Source organism: Ascaphus truei, chromosome 17 (genome assembly GCF_040206685.1).
Source record: "Ascaphus truei isolate aAscTru1 chromosome 17, aAscTru1.hap1, whole genome shotgun sequence".
NCBI classification, from domain to species: Eukaryota; Metazoa; Chordata; class Amphibia; order Anura; family Ascaphidae; genus Ascaphus; species Ascaphus truei.
In genome coordinates, this window is record NC_134499.1 from 20664240 (window position 1) to 20685988 (window position 21749).

Genomic DNA, 21749 nt, shown 5'->3' on the forward strand with positions numbered 1-21749 from the left:
GCGCATACATTCCTCGATTCCATCAGGTGAAGGAGTTCATCTGTCTTCTTGCTGATACCATTTGCATTCCACATCACGATGACAGAACTGCGTTTAGATGTTGCTGCCATGGTGGTTAGTTTCTGTGCTCCTGAGAAGGGCCGGGATGAGATTCGCTATCATTGTCACAATGGGGTGAATATCCATTCTCGCAATAGCGCTCGCTATTTTAAGGATGATCTCTAGCCAGTTTGTTGGGCTTGCGGTTCCGCCTGCGGGGTCCGGGTTGGCCGCCTCAACGGGGTTGGTGGATGGTGTCCTGAGAGTTCCCGCGTAGGTCTGTCCGTCTGGGTTTTGCATCCTCTGGGTGGATGCCGTGCCTTGGTCTGGGATCAGGTGTTCTGTGGTCCTCTGTCTCTCCGGCGCCAGGCGGGGAAGCTGGTATTGAGTAGTGGGTGTCTTCCTTGGTGCCTGCTCCATCAGGTGGGGTGTCCGCTTTTCCCGTGCCTCTTGCTTTGCTTTATAACAAACCCCGCCCCCTGTGCCTGTATTTATACCTTCCTGGAGCAGTCAAACTTCTCTGTGATTGGACAGTTTTGAAAGCAGCCAATCAGTTCCAGAATTCTGCAACCACCAATCACCTTAGTTGAATTACATGTGGTGAGGTCACAATCATCACATGATATTCTTAGCCAATAGACAAACAGAAGACTGAATCTCCTCATTTGCATAGGATGTCTATAAATAGAGCTGCTGGGGGAGGAGTCTGACATTGTTTCTCTGCAGGTGGAAGAGGAAGCATCGCTCAATATGCCTGAACCAGCCAAGTCTGCGCCAGCTGCCAAGAAGGGCTCTAAGAAAGCCGTGACCAAGACTCAGAAGAAAGATGGGAAGAAGCGTAGGAAGAGCAGGAAGGAAAGTTATGCCATCTACGTGTACAAGGTGCTGAAGCAGGTTCACCCTGACACCGGCATCTCCTCCAAGGCCATGGGCATCATGAACTCCTTTGTGAATGATATCTTCGAGCGTATCGCAGGGGAAGCGTCTCGCCTGGCTCATTACAACAAGCGCTCAACCATCACTTCCCGGGAGATCCAGACCGCTGTGCGCCTGCTGTTACCGGGAGAGCTGGCCAAGCACGCAGTGTCCGAGGGCACCAAGGCTGTCACCAAGTACACCAGCGCCAAGTAACCCTGATCTGATAACCGACCCACAAACACAAAGGCTCTTTTAAGAGCCACCCACATTATCCACATGAAAGCTAAAATGCTCACATTTACTCTATTCAGACTAAAAAGTCTATCACATGTAATGATTGTTTGATCTGCCATAAGGTTATATTGCACTTTTTATTGTTTTATTCAATCTGCGTTACACAGACTTAACTTGCTCAGTTTAAGGAGTTATTTGGGTTAGGTTTGCAGTATAAAACATCGTAATAGTGTGTGCATTTATGCAATGGCTTGTGATGTCTGTTCAGCATTTTAGAGCTTACTATCCAACCACCTGTGTTATATTGTTTCCTGAAAATTGGGATTTGTTACTCGTTTCCTCAGGAGGAGGGAGACCCGCAGACTGTAAGAAGCGCCAAGAACCCTTCAATTAATCGACAGTTCACACAAACTCCACAGGGTGGCGCTGCCGCGTTAGAAATTGAATTCGTTCTCCGAATCAGAGCGAGATTTCATATTTATCCCAAACTCGCCTTTTTTGAGCCTCACTGAAATACAGATTATATGTACACGTATCTCAGGGGAATGGTGAGTGAAATGATGCCCTTAACACCCGCATGCTATATAATACATTTGGTCACGGGCATGTTCTATTACAGTTTGTGATAACTTAACATTCAGCCAATACAATAGGTTTGCACACATTCGTTTGATATGAGCATAGTCAATGTGCATCTAAAGATCTATCTAAGAAAAATCTGCATCGCTCACAAGGATGATGTATACTTTTTGATACATTTATTTAATCTAACAAGTACAAAAGCCCTTACCCTAAAAGCTCACATCTTAACCGCTAAACCCCCTTAAATTAACCTACCCTAACCAGTAAAAGTTACCTTAGATATGTCGGGTTGTGGAGGTTCCAGCGGATCGGCTGCAGCAGAGGGTCCAAACATCAGCGGTCATTTGGGTGCGGCGAAACGGCCACGACAAAATGTCCCATTCCTTCCTTGCATGGGTAGCTTGCTTCAGGTCTTACCACAACATTTTGATGGGGTTTAGGTCCATACTTGGACTGTCATTCTAAAACGCAGAATTTCTTCTAATGCAGCCATTGTTTTGTAGATCTGCTCGTATGTTTAGGATCATTGTCTTGCTGCATGACTCAGTTTCGCTTCAGGTCACGGACAGATGGCCTGACCTTCTCCTCTAGAATCTTCTGATACAATGCAGAATTCATGGATGTGTAAATGATGGCAAGCCACCCAGGTCCTGAGACAGCATATCAGCCGAAAACCATCACACTCCCACCACCATGCTTGACGGTTGGGATGAGGTTCTTCTATTTGAATGCAGTGTTTGGTTTTTGCCAAACATAACGTTTCTCTTTGAGGCCAAAAGTTCTTCCTTTGACTCGTCTGTCCATAGAACATTGTTCCAGAAGTGTTGTGGATCATTATGTTCTCTTTGGTGAACTTCAGATTGGCAGCAATGTCTTTGTTTTTAGAGAGCATTGGTCTCCTGGCTATCCTTCCATGAACACCATTCGTGTTCAGAATTTTTCTGATAGTTTAGTCATGAACACCCACATTAGCCAAGACCAGAATGGCCTGCAGATCCTTGGATGTTAATCTAGGGTTCTTTGTGACTTCCTGGATGATTGTCCAGTTTGTTCTTGGAGAGATTTTGGTAGGACGACTGCTCCTGGGTAAAGTTATTGTGGTCTTGAACTTTCTCGACTTGTAGACTATCTGACAGTGGATTGGTGGAGCCCCAAATCCTTACAAAATGGGGTTTGTAACACTTTCTAGACTGAGCATCAATAACTGCTTTTCTGAGGTCCTCAGAATTCTTTTGATTGTGGTATGATGCGTTTCCTCACACCTGTATGATGAAGACCAAACTCACAAAGTTTCTGATCTTTATATACGGTGGGGCCTCCCAAACTCACACCTGAAGATCTACCAAAATATTTAAACACCTGATTCTAATTATCCCCTTTAATATAGCTGATAAAACCAGGGTTTCACTTACTTTTGCACATACCCTAACTCTTAATTACTCATTGTTTGTCTAATTCATGCATCATTTTGTTTCAAAGACATGAAATTGATTAATATAACCCCTATTGGATATTTAAGAAAAGTCTGGTTTTAATTAAAGAAGAAAGGTTATCATGGAAAAACTATGGAATTTCCATAATAATCATTGGCAGTGTTCGACAAACCTATACATTTGCTCGCCCCGGGCGAGTGGATTTAACCCCCGGGCGAGTAAATATTGGCCCAAGCAGCACACGTTTGATACTAGGTGGCGAGTAGATTTTTTTGTGTGGGACTAAAGATATTGAACACACAGTAGTGCAACAGTTAACACAAGTTGTAACACCACCTCACTGCTGCGACTGAACCATGAGTGTGGCTGAAGTCTCATCTGACATGTGGACCTGAGCTCAGCTGAAGGACAAGTGCCGTGAATATGGACTGCCCTATGAGAACCAGGAGGTCGCAGACATGGTTGACGCAATCGGTGACTATGAAGCCCGGCTTGCAGAGCCTCAGGATACGGCTCAGCTTGCCCTTTTACAGCCACCCGGAGATCAGGGAAGGAACACAGTGCCGGGGCGGCGGAATCTCGGGGAGGGAACGAGTGCACCTCCCGGGAGCAATGCAACAGGAGGGGTACTGGTTGCTGCGGCTACCAGTCCGTTCACCCCTGAAATGTTGGCACTAATTACTGCATGGGGAGACAGAGGGACACCGGAGGAGCGGCTGCAGTTTATCACTATGGCAGTGAACAGACCCGCTTATTGCCCCCCTGTCCAACCCAACACAGATGAACTCAAACTGGACCAGCACAGTCTCACCAAGTTCGTGGAAGGCACTGACCAGATTGACAGTTTCTTAAAGAACTTTGAAATGCAGTGCCGGCGGTACAAAGTGCTTCCCCAGCATAGGGTTGCACGTTTGGACCCCTTACTGTCCGGATTGGCTAAGCAGACAATGATGGCGCTTCCAGATGAGTATGCTGATGACTACGAACACCTGAAAGAACTGTTATTGTTTCAGTATGGTTTTACCCCTGAAGCCTACCGGGGTAAATTCCGGCAGGAAGAGAGGCAGCCCCAGGAGTCCTATGTTACCTACGTGACCCGCATGGCTTTATACGGGATACGCTGGGTGGAGGGCTATGAGGCACGGACTTACCAACGCCTGCTTGACCTCATCTTTCAGGAGCAGCTCATGGAGCAGTGCCCGCCGGCGGTGAGGGCTTTGGTGTACGACAAGAAGCCCAAGACTTACCAGGAGGCGGTGAGGCTTGCAGATGACTATGTGGCCAGCCGAGTCCTGATGACCGCCAAAACAGTAGCCAAAGTGGCGGTGGCACCGGCCAAAAAGTCTACCAATACCCCCCAATGGACTCAGAGGCCGCCTGCGGGCAGCAGTCCACCGAAGGCGGGGGAGCTCCGGCACGAGCGCCGGTGCTACAACTGCAACCACCCTGGTCACATCAGACCAGATTGCCCAGAACCCCTGCATTCCGGGGGACCCCATCGGGGGCAACGCACCCCAGCTTCGAAGCCGGTAGCCCGCGTGCGGGTAGCTTCCACCAAAGACACCGGACCGGTCATGGAACCAACTCCCAGTGAGACGTCCCATGCAACGCCTGTCCCGGTTTCATCGGTGCCTACAGCCAGGAGCGGAGGACATCTCAGCGCAGACCTGCAGCAGACGGACGGCCGGAGCAGACATCTCACCCCGGTCACAGTCGGTGACCGGCAAGCAGTCGGCTTGCTGGATTCAGGAGCTGCAGTGACCCTGGTCCGACCTGATATGGTCCGGCCAGAGGAATTGATCCCATGCCCTGGGATACAGATCACTGTGGCCGACGGAGAGCCATGTTTCTTGCAATTGGCCAGAATCTTTTTGGATGGGGGGGAGGGCCAGGGTGTGCGGGAGGTGGGGGTTTTACCCGGTTTGGATGCCGATGTTCTTCTTGGCAACGATCTGGGACCGATGACCTGCACCTATGACCGAGTGCCCAAGCCCGCTGCAGTGGCGGCGGTTACCCGGAGCCAGACAGCGGCAATGGCGGCGGTGCCAGTCCCCCAGCCTTTGGGACCAACGTTAGCGGAGGGCGCCGAGGAGCCCGGGAAGGTAAGCCAGGATCAGTTGCAACCACAGACAGACTTACTGTTCCCCCTCACCCTTCCCCATTCTCCGGACAATGACCTGACTGGGGGGTGGCCAGAATTAGGAACCCAGTTTAGGGAGGCAGAGAAGACAGATCCTACCCTGGCCGGCGTGAGACTTCGGGCATCCGAATCTGAGGCGGGGAAGGCACTGAGCACTGCCTATGGTATAAGGGACTCCTGTATAGAGAAGAAGGGAACCCAGGGATAGAGGAGGGATTGACTGGTAAGCGACAGCTAGTAGTGCCTCAGGGGTACCGACAGCAACTGTTACGGGTAGCTCACTCTATTCCGTTAGCGGGACATCAGGGGGTCAACAGAACGCGAGCCCGGTTATTACAGCGTTACTACTGGCCGGGGGCATCTCGAGATGTGGGCAATTTCTGCCACTCTTGTGATGCCTGCCAGCGAGTGGGTAAGGCGGGCGACCGTGTGAAGGCACCCCTGAAACCCCTACCGATAATAGGGGAACCCTTCCAGAAAGTAGCGATGGATCTTGTAGGACCCCTTATGATTCCTAGCAGGTCAGGGAAGCACTACATCCTCAAGGTGGTGGATTTTGCCACCCAGTACCCTGAGGCGGTAGCGCTTGGCAAAGTAGATGCCAAGACAGTGGCAGCAGCTTTGCTGAACATTTTTTCAAGGGTAGGTTTCCCTAGTGAGGTCCTAACCGATCAGGGGTCGCAGTTCATGAGTGAACTGTTACATTGTCTCTGGGATGCATGCGGTGTACAGCACCGGCGCACTACCCCTTACCATCCCCAGACAAACGGATTATGTGAGAGGTTTAACGGTACCCTGAAGCAGATGCTTCGGACCTTTATAGAGGCGGAGGGGAAAGACTGGGAGATTCATTTACAGCACTTGCTGTTTGCCTACCGAGAGGCACCGCAGGAACCTACAGGCTTCTCCCCCTTCGAGCTACTATATGGCCGCAGGGTACGTGGACCTCTGGACCGATTCCGTGAGGGATGGGAAGGGGAGGCTACTGCTACTGATGCTTCAGTGATCCAGTATGTGGTAGATCTTAGAGACCGGTTAGAGATGCTCATGGGGGTGGCCGAGGACCACCTCAGGGCTGCTCAGACCAAGCAAAAGCAATGGTATGACCAGCAGGCCCGTAGCAGAGAATTCATCCCAGGACAGCAGGTACTTGTTCTCAAGCCCACTCGGGAGAACAAGTTGATGGCTGCCTGGTCGGGACCGTACCCGGTCATCCGAAAGGTGAATGAGTGCAACTATGTTGTACAGTTAGAGCCTGAGAGGCACAAGACATATCACATTAACATGTTGAAAGAGTACAGAGCACCGAGTATGGGAGCAGTAATGGCCATTTGTAGCCCACTGCTGGAGGATCTGGCGAGCAACGCTCTGCCTGATCTCCTAGGGGAGGCTAGGCAGGGAAACACTGTGGAGCAGGTGGAGATAGGGGCACAGTTGAGTGCTAGGAAGAAGGGAGAAGCCAGGGACATGCTAGCTAAGTATAGGGCCCTCTTCACTGACATGCCAGGGACCACACATCTCACAAAACACCCAGTGCTCACAGGGGACCTGCAGCCTCTGCATAAGCACGCTTATAGAGTGTCAGCAGAGGTCAAGGCCAGTATGGAAAGGGAGATAGAGGAGATGCTGACCCTAGGGGTAATTACTCTGTCCCAGAGTCCTTAGGCAAGCCCAGTAGTTCTAGTCCCTAAGAAGGACAAGACCACCCGGTTTTGTGTGGACTACCGCTTGCTCAACGCTGGGACGGTGTCAGATGCCTACCCCATGCCCCGCATGGATGAGTTACTGGATGAACTCGCGGGGGCAAAGTATCTGACCACCATGGATTTGAGCAAAGGCTATTGGCAAATCCCACTGACCCTGGAGGCTAGGGAAAAGTCAGCATTCATCCCTCCAAGTGGCCTCTATGAGTTTTTAGTGATGCCATTTGGGATGAAGAATGCCCCGGCTACCTTCCAACGCCTGGTCAATAGGTTACTGGAAGGGATGCAGAGCTATGTCAGGGCTTACTTAGATGACATTGCTGTCTTTAGTAATTCCTGGGACTCCCATTTAGGACATGTAGCTGCGGTGCTGGATAGGATCAGGGAGGCTGGGCTACCTTGAAACCCACTAAGTGTATGGTAGGGATGGCAGAGGTCCTGTACTTAGGGCACAGGGTGGGTGGAGGGCACCTCAAACCAGAGCCAGCCAAGGTAGAAGCCATAGTTCAGTGGCCTGTTCCAAAGATCAAGAAACAGGTCATGGCATTTTTGGGCACCGCAGGGTACTATAGGAAGTTTGTCCCACAGTACAGCGCCGTGGCCAAACCCCTGACTGATTTGACTAAGAAACAACTGCCTGTGCTTATCACCTGGACTCCTGCCTGTGAAACTGCCTTCCAGGCACTGAAAACTGCGCTTGCTGGGGCCCCCATACTGGCTGCCCCAGACTATACCAAACATTTCCTCATACAGACTGATGCCTCGGACTATGGCATTGGGGCTGTGTTGAGCCAAGTGGGGGACGACGGTAGAGAGCACCCTGTGGTGTACCTCAGCCGAAAACTACTTCCCAGAGAGGTGGCCTATGCCACCATTGAGAAAGAGTGCTTGGCCATTGTGTGGGCACTCAAAAAACTCCAGCCCTATGTGTATGGAAGGGCTTTCACGTTCCTCACAGACCACAACCCCTTGAGTTGGCTGCAGAGCGCATCAGGGGAGAATGCCAAGTTGCTAAGGTGGAGCTTGGCCTTGCAAGAGTTTGAGTTTACTAGTCAGCACAAAAAGGGTAGTGAAAACAGCAATGCTGATGGACTTTCATGTCAGGACTATCCCTCTGAGACTGAGTTCGTTTAGGGTGCCAGCAGTGCCCCACTCCCCGTTAGGGCCAGTGGGCCACAGGTCACCCATTAAGAAGGGGAGGTGTAGAGGGAGAAAGGGGGTGGCCCGGTATTAAAGGGGTTACACCCCTTAGGGCCATCCACTGCCCTCACTAGAGAAACAAGGGGTTAACTGGACTGGGGTCCAGGGATGAGGTTTGCACCTTGTTGTACCTTGAAAATGTATGTTCCCCTGTTCCCATGTTTCATTATAAGCATGTATTTTAATGTTTTAAAGTGCATTTCTGTATCTCCAGTTCTGGAGGTCGCAGAAAGTTCATATTTGGCCAATATGTGGAGTCACTGTAGGCATTAAAAACTGGCAAAGGTCGACCCACTGAGCCCACCAGAATGGAACTTATTAATATGTGTAGATATTAAAGTGTATATGTATTTTATTTTGGATCTGTTCTGAAAATGCAGACGCCATTTGCTAGGCTCATAAGTCATGAAGGGCAGACGGCTGAGAAGCCTAAGCACGGTGATCAAAAAGTAACTGCCTTGATTGTTACCCAATGTCTAGGGATTAAGTATTAGTCAATCAACAAACTCTGCCAGTCTAATTGTTACCTGAGGGCATGGGTTAGTCTGTTAGTCTGTGTCTCCACATTAGAGAGTGGATAAAGATAATTGTTCACCAATAGGCTGTGTTCAATGTTAAGAATAGGGTTGCACAGGTATATAAACTGTGTCAACCCTACAGTTTTTAGTTGTTTGGAGTTGTGCTTCTGATACCATCTTGAATGTCACTGGATTGCTGGAGTTGTGCTTCTGATTCCATCTTGAATGTCACTGGACTGCTGGAGAATTGTTAGCTGATACTTCTCCATTCCCCAACCCTAAGTAAGTGTTATCTTCTTGTCTGTTAATTGTACTATATTGCTGTGTTCACCTTATTTAAGGAATAAATTATATTTTATTATATCTAAGCCTCGTTCAGTTCAACCCAGATATTTGGTATTCATTATATCTTGTCATAAGCTACCGTGACAGTCGCCTAGATCCTTTATTTCAATCCTCCCACCAAGGAAATGTTTGCTAGGCTATTGACAAACCGCCCACACAGGATTGTTTACAGAAGTAACCCAAAGCCATGTTCTTTGGAATATGCTACTTCCTGTACTACTTTAAAGAGATTGTATATGTCATCATTACTGTACCCACAATTAAAGCCACAAAGTGTATGCAATCATGCATTACCTTATTTATGTTGGAGTGTTACATAATTGACAGTTATTTTTTAAGAGACGTTCCTGGTCGCAATTAATTATACTGGACACCTATTTCCTGGCCCGTGGCAGGGATCCAAACTGTAGAAAATACCTGAGAATATATATTAGAGGGAATCTAATGATGATAGTATTCCTGGAGTGTACTCCCTGCAGTCGGGTAGGGATTACATATATGTGTGTGTGTGTTAAGGAGGGTCTGATATGTGTCTGTGTGTGTATCATATCAGAGAGGGATAATGTGCATGTATACAGGAGCAGGGGTGATTGTTTGTGTGTATGGTAAGGGAGTGGGGTGTATATCAATGAGGGGAGGTCGGTGTATCTAGGGGAGAGGTGATGTGTGTGTGTACCTGGTTAATGTGTGTAACGTGGAGCAGGGTGATGTGTGTCGGGGAAGGGGGCGTTGATATGTGTCTATCTGTAGGGGGTGATATCTGAGTCTATATCTGCTTTGGGGGGGGGGGGGGGAGGGGGTGAAGAGTGCCTGTATCTGCGGGAGGAGGTGAAATGTCTATATTGGGGGGGGGGGGGGGGGGGAAGGGAGGTGATGTATGTCTGTATCTGAAGGAGGGGAGGTGATGCATGTGCATCTGGGTGGGTACTGCACCGACACACTACTTTATTCGAGCAAATACCCGGTATGTACCTGGCAGATACCTGGAATGCGCCGCTCCTCACCTCTGACAAGCCCCGTTGCATTTGCCTTCCCAGCCTGGGTTCATGCCTGGCTGACGGGCGGCTGATCTGTTAAATGATAATGATTAGGATTTAATAGGCTGCAATGCTTCGCGTGTCTACCAGATGGCATTAATTCATGAATTGTAATGCAGTATATATATATGTACTGTGCAGTATTGCAGCTAGCGGGAATAAAATGCTTCAATCCCTGCCGGAAAATAACTCAATGCACTCGGGCAGAAAACAGTCACAAACCTCAATACACCCGGGTATACCGAATTCGTGGGACTAGCCGAGCTCGAATAAAGTGTGTCGCCAGTGTATTGTGTTTGTATCCAGATGAGGAGGTGATGTGTATCAGGGGGGATAGGCGGGAAGGATGTGTATCGGAGGGACTGATGTGTGTGTGTGTATTGGGGGAGGGGGTGATTAGTATGTTCTCTGGTCAAGGGAAAGTGACAAATGGGTGACAGGAAACACCCCTACAGGCCTGTCAAGGATCTGCAGTCTCCTGCACATCAAATAATTATTATTATCGTTTATTTGTAAAGTGTCAACATATTCCGTGGCGTCGTACAATGGGGGGGGGGGGGAGGGGGCAGAGTTATGTATATTACATAAACCGTTGCATACAGGTGAGGACAAACATGTTTATACAGTTTACCATTAGGAGCTCCAAACCGGAAATATTTGTATATCTCTGTGGATATATTTCATGGTTGACACCATATACATAGTCTGAGACATATTCTCCTTTAGATGAGATTTTCCATGGTGGGCTTTGGAGGAGCCTTTATCCTCTACTTTGTTTCACCACCACCTAATTTTAAATACACTTGTGTTTATACCCTACTGTACACTCCCTGCTTTTGTCCCCTAGTATGTCTTAATAAAGCTTTTTTTGTTTTGCGTTGTTTGGCACAATAGGCTACAAGCCTGGGGCTATATTTTCTGTCCCACCTATTGTTTGTCCTCATAGAGTGCAATTGTGGGTTTCTTGTCCAACCAGGAATTACACCCTGACTGGATTTCTATGTTCATATTTTCTCTACCCTATGCACCATGAGATTTTTATGTTAACAATGGTATCTTTGGAGAGCGATCAGCATTTTGTGTGTGTTCATGAGGACAAACATGCACAGATTAAAAGAGGTAATGCGGGAACTGCTTGTGAGAGCTTACAATCAAGAGGGAATGAGGGACAATGTTAATGTTGAAACAAGAAGGTAAGGATGCAGAGCCGTCTTAACCTATGGGCACGGTGGGCAGTTGCCCGGGGGCCCCATGAGCATAGGGGCCCCCAGTGGAGGGGAACCGGAATGACTAGCCCTACCTTCCCCCTCACTCTGCTCTGTGTCCTGCTGCTGTGCGAAGAGCCACTCTGCGCAGCGCTCTCACCTCCACGGCGCCGGTTCTGGGTGGGGGTCAGGGGGGTATGCCTAGCCCTGCTGCTCAAGCGCTGTGGAAGGGAACCCTGGAGTCACTCCATTAAGCCTGCTGCTGCTCCGTTCCTGAGACCGTCTACCCCCCACCCCCCACCTCCGTTCCTGAGACCGTCTACCCCCCACCCCCTCCCGGGGAGGTGCGTGCGTAGCAGGGACTACCGGAGCTCCAGGGAGGTTGCGGCAGGCGACCCAGTCGCCGGAGGTTCTCGGCGGCTCCCATAGCAGGGTGCCGCATGTTAGACATGTCATGTATATTTGTATATGCACTGGTTGTATACTGCACTTAGGTACTTACTGGTTGTATACTGCACTTAGGTACATTTGTCTTGCACTGGTTCCCCCTGGTCTCTCTTCCGAAACCCACCACTCCCCCTTCCTGGTCTTTCTTCCCCGCGGCCGCCTCAACATTCAAATCTCCCGCTAACTGCTTGCAATGTAAGGCTGAGTCCCGCTGGCGCTGAGCGCGCTCACGCTCAAAGCATGCGTGCCGGGTGTCCTGCATCTGCGTGCGGGGCCTATAATGCTGTTAAGATGGCCCTGTAAGGATGTAAGGTGGCTGTTCATTGTAAGGAAGGGTGGGGATCAGGTTAGAATATGGCCCAGTCTCACAGCTAAATTAAGTTTTTACTTTTGTGAGGGGGGGGGGGGTGTTTTATTGAGTGGAGATTGGTCCAGCCACACATCTGGTCTCAATGTGGTTGAAGGGGAGGGGAGTTGGAGGTATGGAGTTTGCTTCGTTGAAGAGGTGAGGGAATTCCAGAGAGAGGGAGCTGTAGGAAAGAAGTCTTGCAGGCGGGAGTGAGAAGAGGTAATGAAGTGGGAGGAAAGGCGGATGTCATGGGCATAACATAGGGGCGTTTAGATATTTTATATTTGTGGATGTAAGGCGGGGGGGCAGTGTTGTTTAGACTGTAAGTCCTTACTAGGGGTTTTTATTTAATTCTAGATGCTATGGGAAGCCAGTGCAGAGATATGCGTAGAGGAGGGGGAATGCCAACTAAGAAGATTGCATTAATCAAAGCATGAGTGAGTGGATTATGAATTTAGTTGCATCATGAGTGAGAAAAGGGCGTATTTTGGCAAGGTGTCGTAGGTGGTGACGGTAGGACTTCGTGATGGACTGTATGTGAGGAATAAAGGAGATATCAGAGTCAAAGATGACCCCTAGACAGCGTGCTTGAGGCTTTGAGGAGATTTGAGGCATCTTCGACTGAGCCACTGATTGAGGCACCTATGCTGAAGCTGGGATATTCTTAAAACCTAACCTGTTTGGGGTGGGGGGGGGGGGGGGAGGGAATGGAGTTGAACATCCTGGTACTACAAGACTTTAGCTGTGTAAATTCTGTTTTATTCCTTTTTATTTTACAACTGTCATTTTATATAAATTTAAAAAATGATGTAACAAACAATCTATATATATATACATATAAAAATGAAAAGTATTTGATTGTTAGTAGATGTGGGGATTCTCATTGGTCCCTCGGTCCGCCCGCCCCCATGGCCCACCTCCCCCACGACTCTCATTGGCCAAGAGGTACGCTGACATCACGGACACACCTACTCCACTGTGACACACAGACACACACACACACACATACTGCCACACAGTCTCACCATACCCCCTGAGACTGTCACCTTAGACTATCACCCCTGCGGAGTCAGCACCCTGTCTGCCGCTACTCACTCAAAATTTGCGCCTTCCCGGCTGCTCTACACTCCACTTCCTGCCCATTCCCGTCAGCATCATACTGTCGACGCGCCGCACTCAAAATGTCACCCTTCCCCATTTTCACCCTCTCGCCGCTCCGCACACAAAATTTCCAACTTTACCTCATCATCACGGCCGATGAACACTCCCTTCCCGCTCACTACGCACTCAAAATCTCCGCATTACCATGTCGCTGCTTCAATCACACGCTCAAAATGGCCTGCCCGCTCCGTACTCAAATTTCTCACTCGCCGCTACCCTCACGCCGCCGCCTCACCTCTCTCCTCCCTTCACCCCCCCCCCCCCCGGCACACCAAAAAGCAGGCACCGTAGGCACCGTAGGCACCGCTACCCTCGCGCCGCATCGCCTCCCGGCCGCTGCCACCCGCCGCCACACTCACACCGCCGCCTTCTGCCCGCCCACTCAACTCTTCTCCTCACACCGCGGGCCCCTTATTACCGCCGGGAGCGCAGTGGCGTGGGGGGGGGGGGGGGGAAGAAGAAGCCAGCGGTGAGGCCAGGCCGAGCCGAGTTCCTGCGAAAGGTTAGCACCCCTGCCCCAATCAGCATCTCTGCCCGCGGGGGGGGGGGGGGGGTGACGACGACGGGGGAAGAGTCAGGAGAAACACAGCTCCCCTTCCTGTCTCACCCTTCCTCCGCACCTCTAGAGAGGGGGGCAACACCAGACTGACTGCCACACTAACTGACATGCAAAGTGACTGACGTGTGCACACACACTCACACACTGACTGACACACACACACTGACTGGAGCACGCGCAAACACACTGACTGATGCGCGCACAAACACACACACACACACACACTGACTGGCGCACACACACTGACTGGCGCGTGCACACACACACACAGTAACTGGCGCGCACACACACATTGACTCACTGCCACGCACGCACACTTAACGACGCGCCCACACAAACGTACACACTGACTGGCGCACCCACCCACACACACACACACTGACGCACACACACACACACACACACACACTGACTGGCGCGCCACACACACACACTGACGCACACACACTGACGCACACACACTGACGCACACACACTGACGCACACACACACTGACGCGCGCACACACACACACACACACACAAACACACACACACACTGACACACTGCATGAAGCTGTAAAGGGGGGGGGGGAGAATGGAGCTGTAAGGGGGGCGGGGCATCGGACCTGTAAATGGAGGGGGGGACAGAATTCATCTGAACGGAGGGGGAAGAGAGGGGAAGAGAGGGGGAGACGGAGAGAGAGGGGAAGAGAGGGGAAGAGAGGGGAAGAGAGGGGAAGAGAGGGGGGGAGAGAGGGGGAGAGAGGGGGAGAGAGGGGGAGAGGGAGACAACCTATTCCCTTTGTTAAATAATAATAATTCTTATTGTTATTATTTCTTGTTCAGAAAGATTTAAAAACTTCGGTGGATGGTTTTCCAGTAGAAAAAGTCAATTTATTCTTACAAAGATTTTTTACATAATGAGAGTTGATGATACATGTGTTTCTGATGGTAGTTCATGGAACAAATGGAACAAAGGAAGCCTTGTTTCTCACATGCTGTTTAGGTGATACTTGCAGTGAGTGTGTGTTCTTGACGAGAGCAAAGAGATACAGTTGCAAAACGGTAACTGGTATTAAGGGTTACTAAACTCGGCCCCTTCCTGTTTCATTTCTAAAAACAAAAACATTTTCAAACCTGGGGAATTAAATAAATCCGCGTGGCAGCGTAATTAGGGCGTAGTGTGCCAGTTTTGGTGGTGCGAGTGCTTATTTACAGTTTTCTGCAGGGAAGTATGGGACACCTGGGTGGCCAGTTGTTAACCGTGCAGACACATACACATGCACATGGGCACACGCCTGTACGTGTGTGTGTATGGTGCTCTGTGAGTGTATGTGTGTGTGTGTGACGCTCTGTGAGTGTGTGTGTGGGAGATCTGTGAGTGTGTTTGTGGGGGGGTCTGTGAGTGTGTGGCTCTGTGTTTGTGGCTCTGTGTGTGTGTGTGGCGCCCTGTGTCTGTGTGGGGGTCTGTGTGTAGGTCTGTGTGGGGGACTGTGTGGGTCAGTGGCTCTGTGTGTGGGTCAGTGGCTCTGTGTGTGGGTCAGTGGCTCTGTGTGTGGGTCAGTGGCTGTGTGTGTGGGTCAGTGGCTGTGTGTGGGTCAGTGGCTGTGTGTGTGTGTGTGTGTGTGTGTGTGTGTGTGTGTGGGTCAGTGGCTCTGTGTGTGTGTGTCTCTGTGTGTGGCTCAGTAGCTCTGTGTGTGGGTCAGTGGTTCTGTGTGTGTGTGGGTCAGTGGTCCTGTGTGTGTGTGGGTCAGTGGTTCTGTGTGTGTGTCAGTGTTTCTGTGTGTGGGTCAGTGGTTCCGTGTCTGTGTGTGGGTCAGTGGTTCTGTGTGTGTGTGGGTCAGTGGTTCTGTGTGTGTGTGGGTCAGTGGTTCTGTGTGTGTGTGGGTCAGTGGTTCTGTGTGTGTGTGGGTCAGTGTTTCTGTGTGTTGGTCAGTGGTTCCGTGTGTGTGTGTGGGTCAGTGGTTCCGTGTGTGTGTGTGGGTCAGTGGTCCGTGTGTGTGTGTGGGTCAGTGGTTCTGTGTGTGTGTGGCTCTGTGTGTGTGTGGCTCTGTGTGTGTGTGTGTCGCTCTGTGTGTGTGGCGCTCTGAGTGTGTGTGGCGCTCTGTGAGTGTGTGTGGCGCTCTGTGAGTGTGTGTGGCCCTCTGTGAGTGTGTGTGTGTGGCAGAACAGAAAAATGATATACAGCAAACACTAGAAGGCAAAAGAATATTTGCAGGGTGCAACGGACTACAGAGGACCAAATACCTCCAATATACAATATAAATAAAACAAAGCCCAGCACACACTGTATTTAGATAATATAACAAATGAAAAGGGATAATGCCAAGAAGAAATGTAATGACATTTAATATGTAACACAAACCACCAGTATAAGAACCACACAACTACATCAAAAATTGATTAAATGTAATAATAAAACAGGCAAAAACAAAGGGAATAATGGAGGGGGGAGAGGGCAGTGAATAAGGTACAAACACAGTAGGGTCAAGACAACACATAGGTGGGTACAAACAATGGGGAAGCAGCAGGGGGGCAACGTAACGTTTCGGGGAACACCCCTCCGTCAGGCACGTTCCCCCTCTCTCCAATCGAACAGAGGGGTACTTCCCTGTCCCCCAGACCCACATTAAAATCGTCAGAGACTGAATAACCCCCAAACAAACAGTTCAATAGGGCAGGGGGGCGCAAACTTTTTTCCCTGCGCCCCCCTGCCGGCTGTCCCCTCATTCCCGCGCCCCCCCCCAACCCCAACTTACCCGCGCTCCGGCGTAATGACGTCACGTTGCCATAGCAACGTGACGTCACATGACCTCGCAGCGTCATTTTGACGCCGCGTTGCCATGGCGACGCAGGGAGGAAGCCGCCGAAGCCACGGTAAGTAAGGTTTACAGAGGCCCTGCAGCTCCCCCGGCACTTAATTTAAGTGTGTGTGTGTGTGTGGCTTTGTGTGTATGTGGCTCTGTGTGTGTGTGTGTGTGTGTGTGTGTGTGTGTGTGTGTGTGTGTGTGTGTGTGTGTGTGTGTGTGTGTGTGTGTGTGGCTCTGTGTGTGTGTGTGTGTGTGTGTGTGTGTGGCTCTGTGTGTGTGTGTGTGTGTGTGGCTCTGTGTGGCTCTGTGTGTGTGTGGCTCTGTGTGTGTGTGTGTGGCTCTGTGGGTCAGTGGCTCTGTGTGTGTGGGTCAGTGGCTCTGTGTGTGTGGGTCAGTGGCTCTGTGTGTGTGGGTCAGTGGCTCTGTGTGTGGGGGTCAGTTGCTCTGTGTGTGGGTCAGTGGCTCTGTGTGTGGCTCTGTGTGTGGGTCAGTGGCACTGTGTGTGTGTGGGTCAGTGGCTCTGTGTGTGTGTGGGTCAGTGGCTCTGTGTGTGTGTGGGTCATGACGATGGGACGCATTATGGCGCAGAGGCATCACGTGATGCCACATTGTCATGGCAACTTGTCACCGACTGATGTCAGTGTCTCGTTCTCATGGCAACGGGGTGCGTCACGTGATGTTATTTGTTTTATAAATAATTTTTTAATGTGTCCCGGTTATTCATTTAGAAAACCTGGTCACCCTATTTCTAACCCCCTTCTAAGGGGTTGCCCTCGTTCTCGAACACGTTCTGCTGAATTGGGTTTTTGTTGGGTTTCTTTATTTTCCTGACGGAAAGGGGGACTGGGGAATTAAATAAATCCGCGTGGCAGCGTAATTAGGGCGTAGTGTGCCAGTTTTGGTGATGCGAGTGCTTATTTACAGTTTTCTGCAGGGAAGTATTATTTATTTATTTATAAAATATTTTACCAGGAAGTAATACATTGAGAGTTACCTCTCGTTTTCAAGTATGTCCTGGGCACAGAGTAAAACAAATAATACATGGTTACAAGTACAGATACATAATGAACAGGGTATACATTATATACAAGACATTGCGTGCACAGTTAAAGTATGGGACACCTGGGTGGCCAGTTGTTAACCGTGCACACGTGCAGACACATACATATACACATACACATGCACATGCACATGGGCACACGCCTGTACGTGACATTTTATAAACAGAAGCTATTCCTCACTCGCTGGGAAGCATGGCTGTGTTTTAGTGATGCTGTTTTCATTTGGGCTGACGCTCAGGAATGCTTGCAGGCTGCGGGATCTTTTAGTTGGCTCCTTTCTGCCCTGATAAATTGTGCTGTTTCCATGTAGGCGTTTCCCTGTGTTTTCCCTTTCTTGTTTACCCTTTTAAGTGCCTGATATGCAAACCTTATTTATTTATTTATCAAATGTTTTACCAGGAAGTAATACATCGAGAGTTACCTATCGTTTTCAAGTATTTCCTGGACATAGTTAATGTGACAAATAATACATGGTTACAAATACAGTTACATAAATGAACAGGGTATACATTATATACAATGCATTGCGTGCACAGTTAGAGAAGATGTATATTATAGGCTTATGTAACAGTTACAGACCAGATTAAAATGTGAGACAGCCTTAGATTTGAAAGAACTTAAACTGGTGGTGGATGTGAGAGTCTCTGGTAGGTTGTTCCAGTTGTGGGGTGCATGGTAAGAGAAGGAGGAGCGTCCGGATACTTTGTTGAGCCTTGGGACCATGAACAGTCTTTTGGAGTCAGATCTCAGATGATAAGTGCTGCATGTGGTAGGGGTGAGGAGCTCGTTCAGATAGATGGGTAGCTTTCCCAGAAAGTATTTGCATGCAAGACAAGAATGCAAAACCTTCCCCAGACGCGCATTATATTCTATAGGATTGAGGTCCCAGCCATGCTAATACACCACAGGGATACAGAATATCTCCGCTCTCAATGCATATGCTCTTTTCACTGGTGATAAGTGCATTACTTCTTGTCCTCGTGCAGTTTGAGTCACATTATTGAGCTGCTTTTGCACAGTTTAAAGATTTTTGGGGTTTCTCTTCCCCACTTGCAAGTTGCTTGGAGACTATGGTAAGTACATACTGCACATGATCACGTATCTGATGTTCAGCTGTGCGGAGTGAATACTGTATATGAGCAAGTTCTTTAGCCACGCCTATCCCACAAACCATTCTGCATTTTTGTGTGTTCCTCTTTATTGATCATGAGTAACTAACGAAGTTAAAAACATAAAACTAATTCTTGGAGTGCTTTGTCGGCGCTCTCTGTAGTGATCCGCCATTTTCTATTTTGTCTTTCAATCGGGCACCAGCATCAAGCATTCCCTCTCGTTCTGGCGTTAACTCCCAGTCAATAGGCGATAATGCCAGCAGGGCGCGATAACTGGTATACGTGTCCCTATATGTGATGCTCGGATAACACATTACGAGTTACTACAGTAACTGTAAACATCGCACTGGTCCATTTAGATGCAAATATCCTGACTTAAAGATTGCTTTGGAAACAGGTGTGTTACCTGTGTAGGGTTGTGACAAAAAACCAGTTGTGACAGGATTTGAAGTGACTGAGTAGACCGAGGAATGTTTAATAACAAAGAGAATGTCACAACTGGCTGCAGACCAAGTGTGACCTCATGAGCTGGGACACCGGCTTTATAGCAACTGCTGGCTCATTGGCAAATGTTCAGCCAAATCTGTGCTGCTTCTTGGTAATCTACAATCAGGCTGCTTTCTCACGCGTATGTGTTCACGGGGAGGCGTGGAGCCTCCAGGTGATGAATATGATTTTACGCATCAGGGGAACATCCATTGTAATTTATTCTGTAAAATTCCAATTACAATGGCTGTGCCAGTTTCCTACGCCAGTGGTGCTCTACACTGCAGACGTCAAGACCCCCTAACAGGTCAGTTTTTCCGGATATCCCTGCTTCAGCACAGGTGGCTCAATCAGTGGCTCATCCTTTGACTCATCCAGGTTGAGCCACCTGTGCTGAACCTGGGATATGCGGTAAAACTGACCTGCTGGGTGCTCAACTCCAGTCCTCAAGACCCCCCTTGTCCTGCGCAACATGATACGCCCCCTATAGAGCACTTGGGGGGTAATATAATTATAGCCGCCTACGCCAGGAAACTGTTAGACGCCCCGTTGGTAAGTTTCAGGTATTCTACCTGCTTGTTCGAGTACAATAGGCAAAGTGTTTTCTGTGCAATTATCACTGTAATAATTAGGAGGGGTAAGTATTATAATTTGCCATTGCCCAACTTTAGCGCCTGTCAGGATCAAGATTTGTAACCCTTTGTGGGCGTTTGCTTTCATACTTTCGTTAGACTAGTGAAAGGGAGGCGGTATTGGGGATACCTTGTACAATAAACCATTCTCAGCAGAATAAGTGTGTGTTTGCAGTAGGTAAGTGAGGCTTTTCTATTGCAGTATTTTGTTGAAACTTGTAAACTTAATTGAACCATCCCGGTGAATCTTTATCCAGAGGGGCAAATGTTAAATAAATGTTTTTGATCCAGCGGCAGACCGTGACCTGCGATCTATTGTTCTCTGCTATGTCAATATTGCAAAGTAAATTTCATGTTTGTATATTGTGGGCTGGAATTTACTCTTTCCAAGCCTCTGTAGTGTTGACTTAGTTTCTAATCACATTCTATAATAAAATGTCTTGTCTTACTGCCCCGTAAATACTCTGAGAGTGATTGACCGGTATAAAAGCAGGTAGAAAGTTGGTATATTTAACTCTAAGGCACTTCTCTTACATGAGCAGTGTGAAGCAGTGAGGCTTTGGTCCCGCTGCGTCCGGCGACAGGCGAGGCCGCGTGCACGTTACTCACCATCACCTGGTTTCCTCCCGAGCCGGTCCCAGTCCCCCCTCGTTGCACGGCTCACTACGCGCTGTGACGCGTCAGCCGCCAGGGGATGCAAGAGAATTGAGATCCCTAGCGTTGACGCGTCACGTGGTGCGCTGGTGAGCCTATCAGTGGCGGGGGTTGGAGCTGTCAGAGCTTCCCCCACCTCCACAAGGTAGGGGGGGGGGGAGTGTGTGTGTGTATGTATCTATATGTGTGTTGTGTGTGTTGTGTGTTGGGGGAGGGACGGGCGGACCGACGGGGGGACCGACCGAGCAGCACGGAGAGGAGGGCGTGTGGGGGGGGATAGGGGAGAGCTGCTTACCTTCCAGCATACAGCCGGCAGCAGCACCCTCCTGCAGCCCGGGAGACCCCCGCTGCAGCCATCCACTCCAACCATGCTCCCCCACCCCGCTCCAACCACGCCTCTCCCTACAGACCGCAGATAGCGGTCAAGTGCCTCTCCACGCACCGCCTTTCTGCAGTGCGTTCACGCAGTCTGAGGCAGCGGGGCCTTAGCTTGAGGCAGAATCTGAGTGGCAGGCAGTGAGGCAGGATCGGAGTGGCAGGCAGTGAGGCAGGATCTGAGTGGCAGGCAGTGAGGCAGGATCTGAGTGGCAGGCAGTGAGGCAGGATCTGAGTGGCAGGCAGTGAGGCAGGATCTGAGTGGCAGGCAGTGAGGCAGGATCTGAGTGGCAGGCAGTGAGGCAGGATCTGAGTGGCAGGCAGTGAGGCAGGATCTGAGTGGCAGGCAGTGAGGCAGGATCTGAGTGGCAGGCAGTGAGGCAGGATCTGAGTGGCAGGAAGTGAGGCAGGATCTGAGTGGCAGGCAGTGAGGCAGGATCTGAGTGGCAGGCAGTGAGGCAGGATCTGAGTGGCAGGCAGTGAGGCAGGATCTGAGTGGCAGGCAGTGAGGCAGGATCTGAGTGGCAGGATCTGAGTGGCAGGAAGTGAGGCAGGATCTGAGTGGCAGGCAATGAGGCAGGATCTGAGTGGCAGGAAGTGAGGCAGGATCTGAGTGGCAGGCAGTGAGGCAGGATCTGAGTGACAGGAACTGAGGCAGGATCTGAGTGGCAGGCAGTGAGGCAGGATCTGAGTGGCAGGCAGTAAGGCAGGATCTGAGTGGCAGGCAGTGTGGCAGGATCTGTGCCAGGGAACCAAATGATTCTTTGC

At 49.9% G+C, this 21749-nt stretch overlaps 1 protein-coding gene across 1 annotated transcript; it reads left to right on the plus strand.

Moving 5' to 3' along the window:
• The first annotated feature begins 756 nt into the window (after nt 1-756).
• On the plus strand, nt 757-1225 carry LOC142468109 (histone H2B 1.1). The gene has a single exon (XM_075574246.1). It carries the CDS (start codon nt 790-792, stop codon nt 1168-1170), a length of 381 nt encoding a protein of 126 aa, XP_075430361.1. The 5' UTR covers nt 757-789; the 3' UTR covers nt 1171-1225.
• The last annotated feature ends 20524 nt before the right edge of the window (nt 1226-21749 follow it).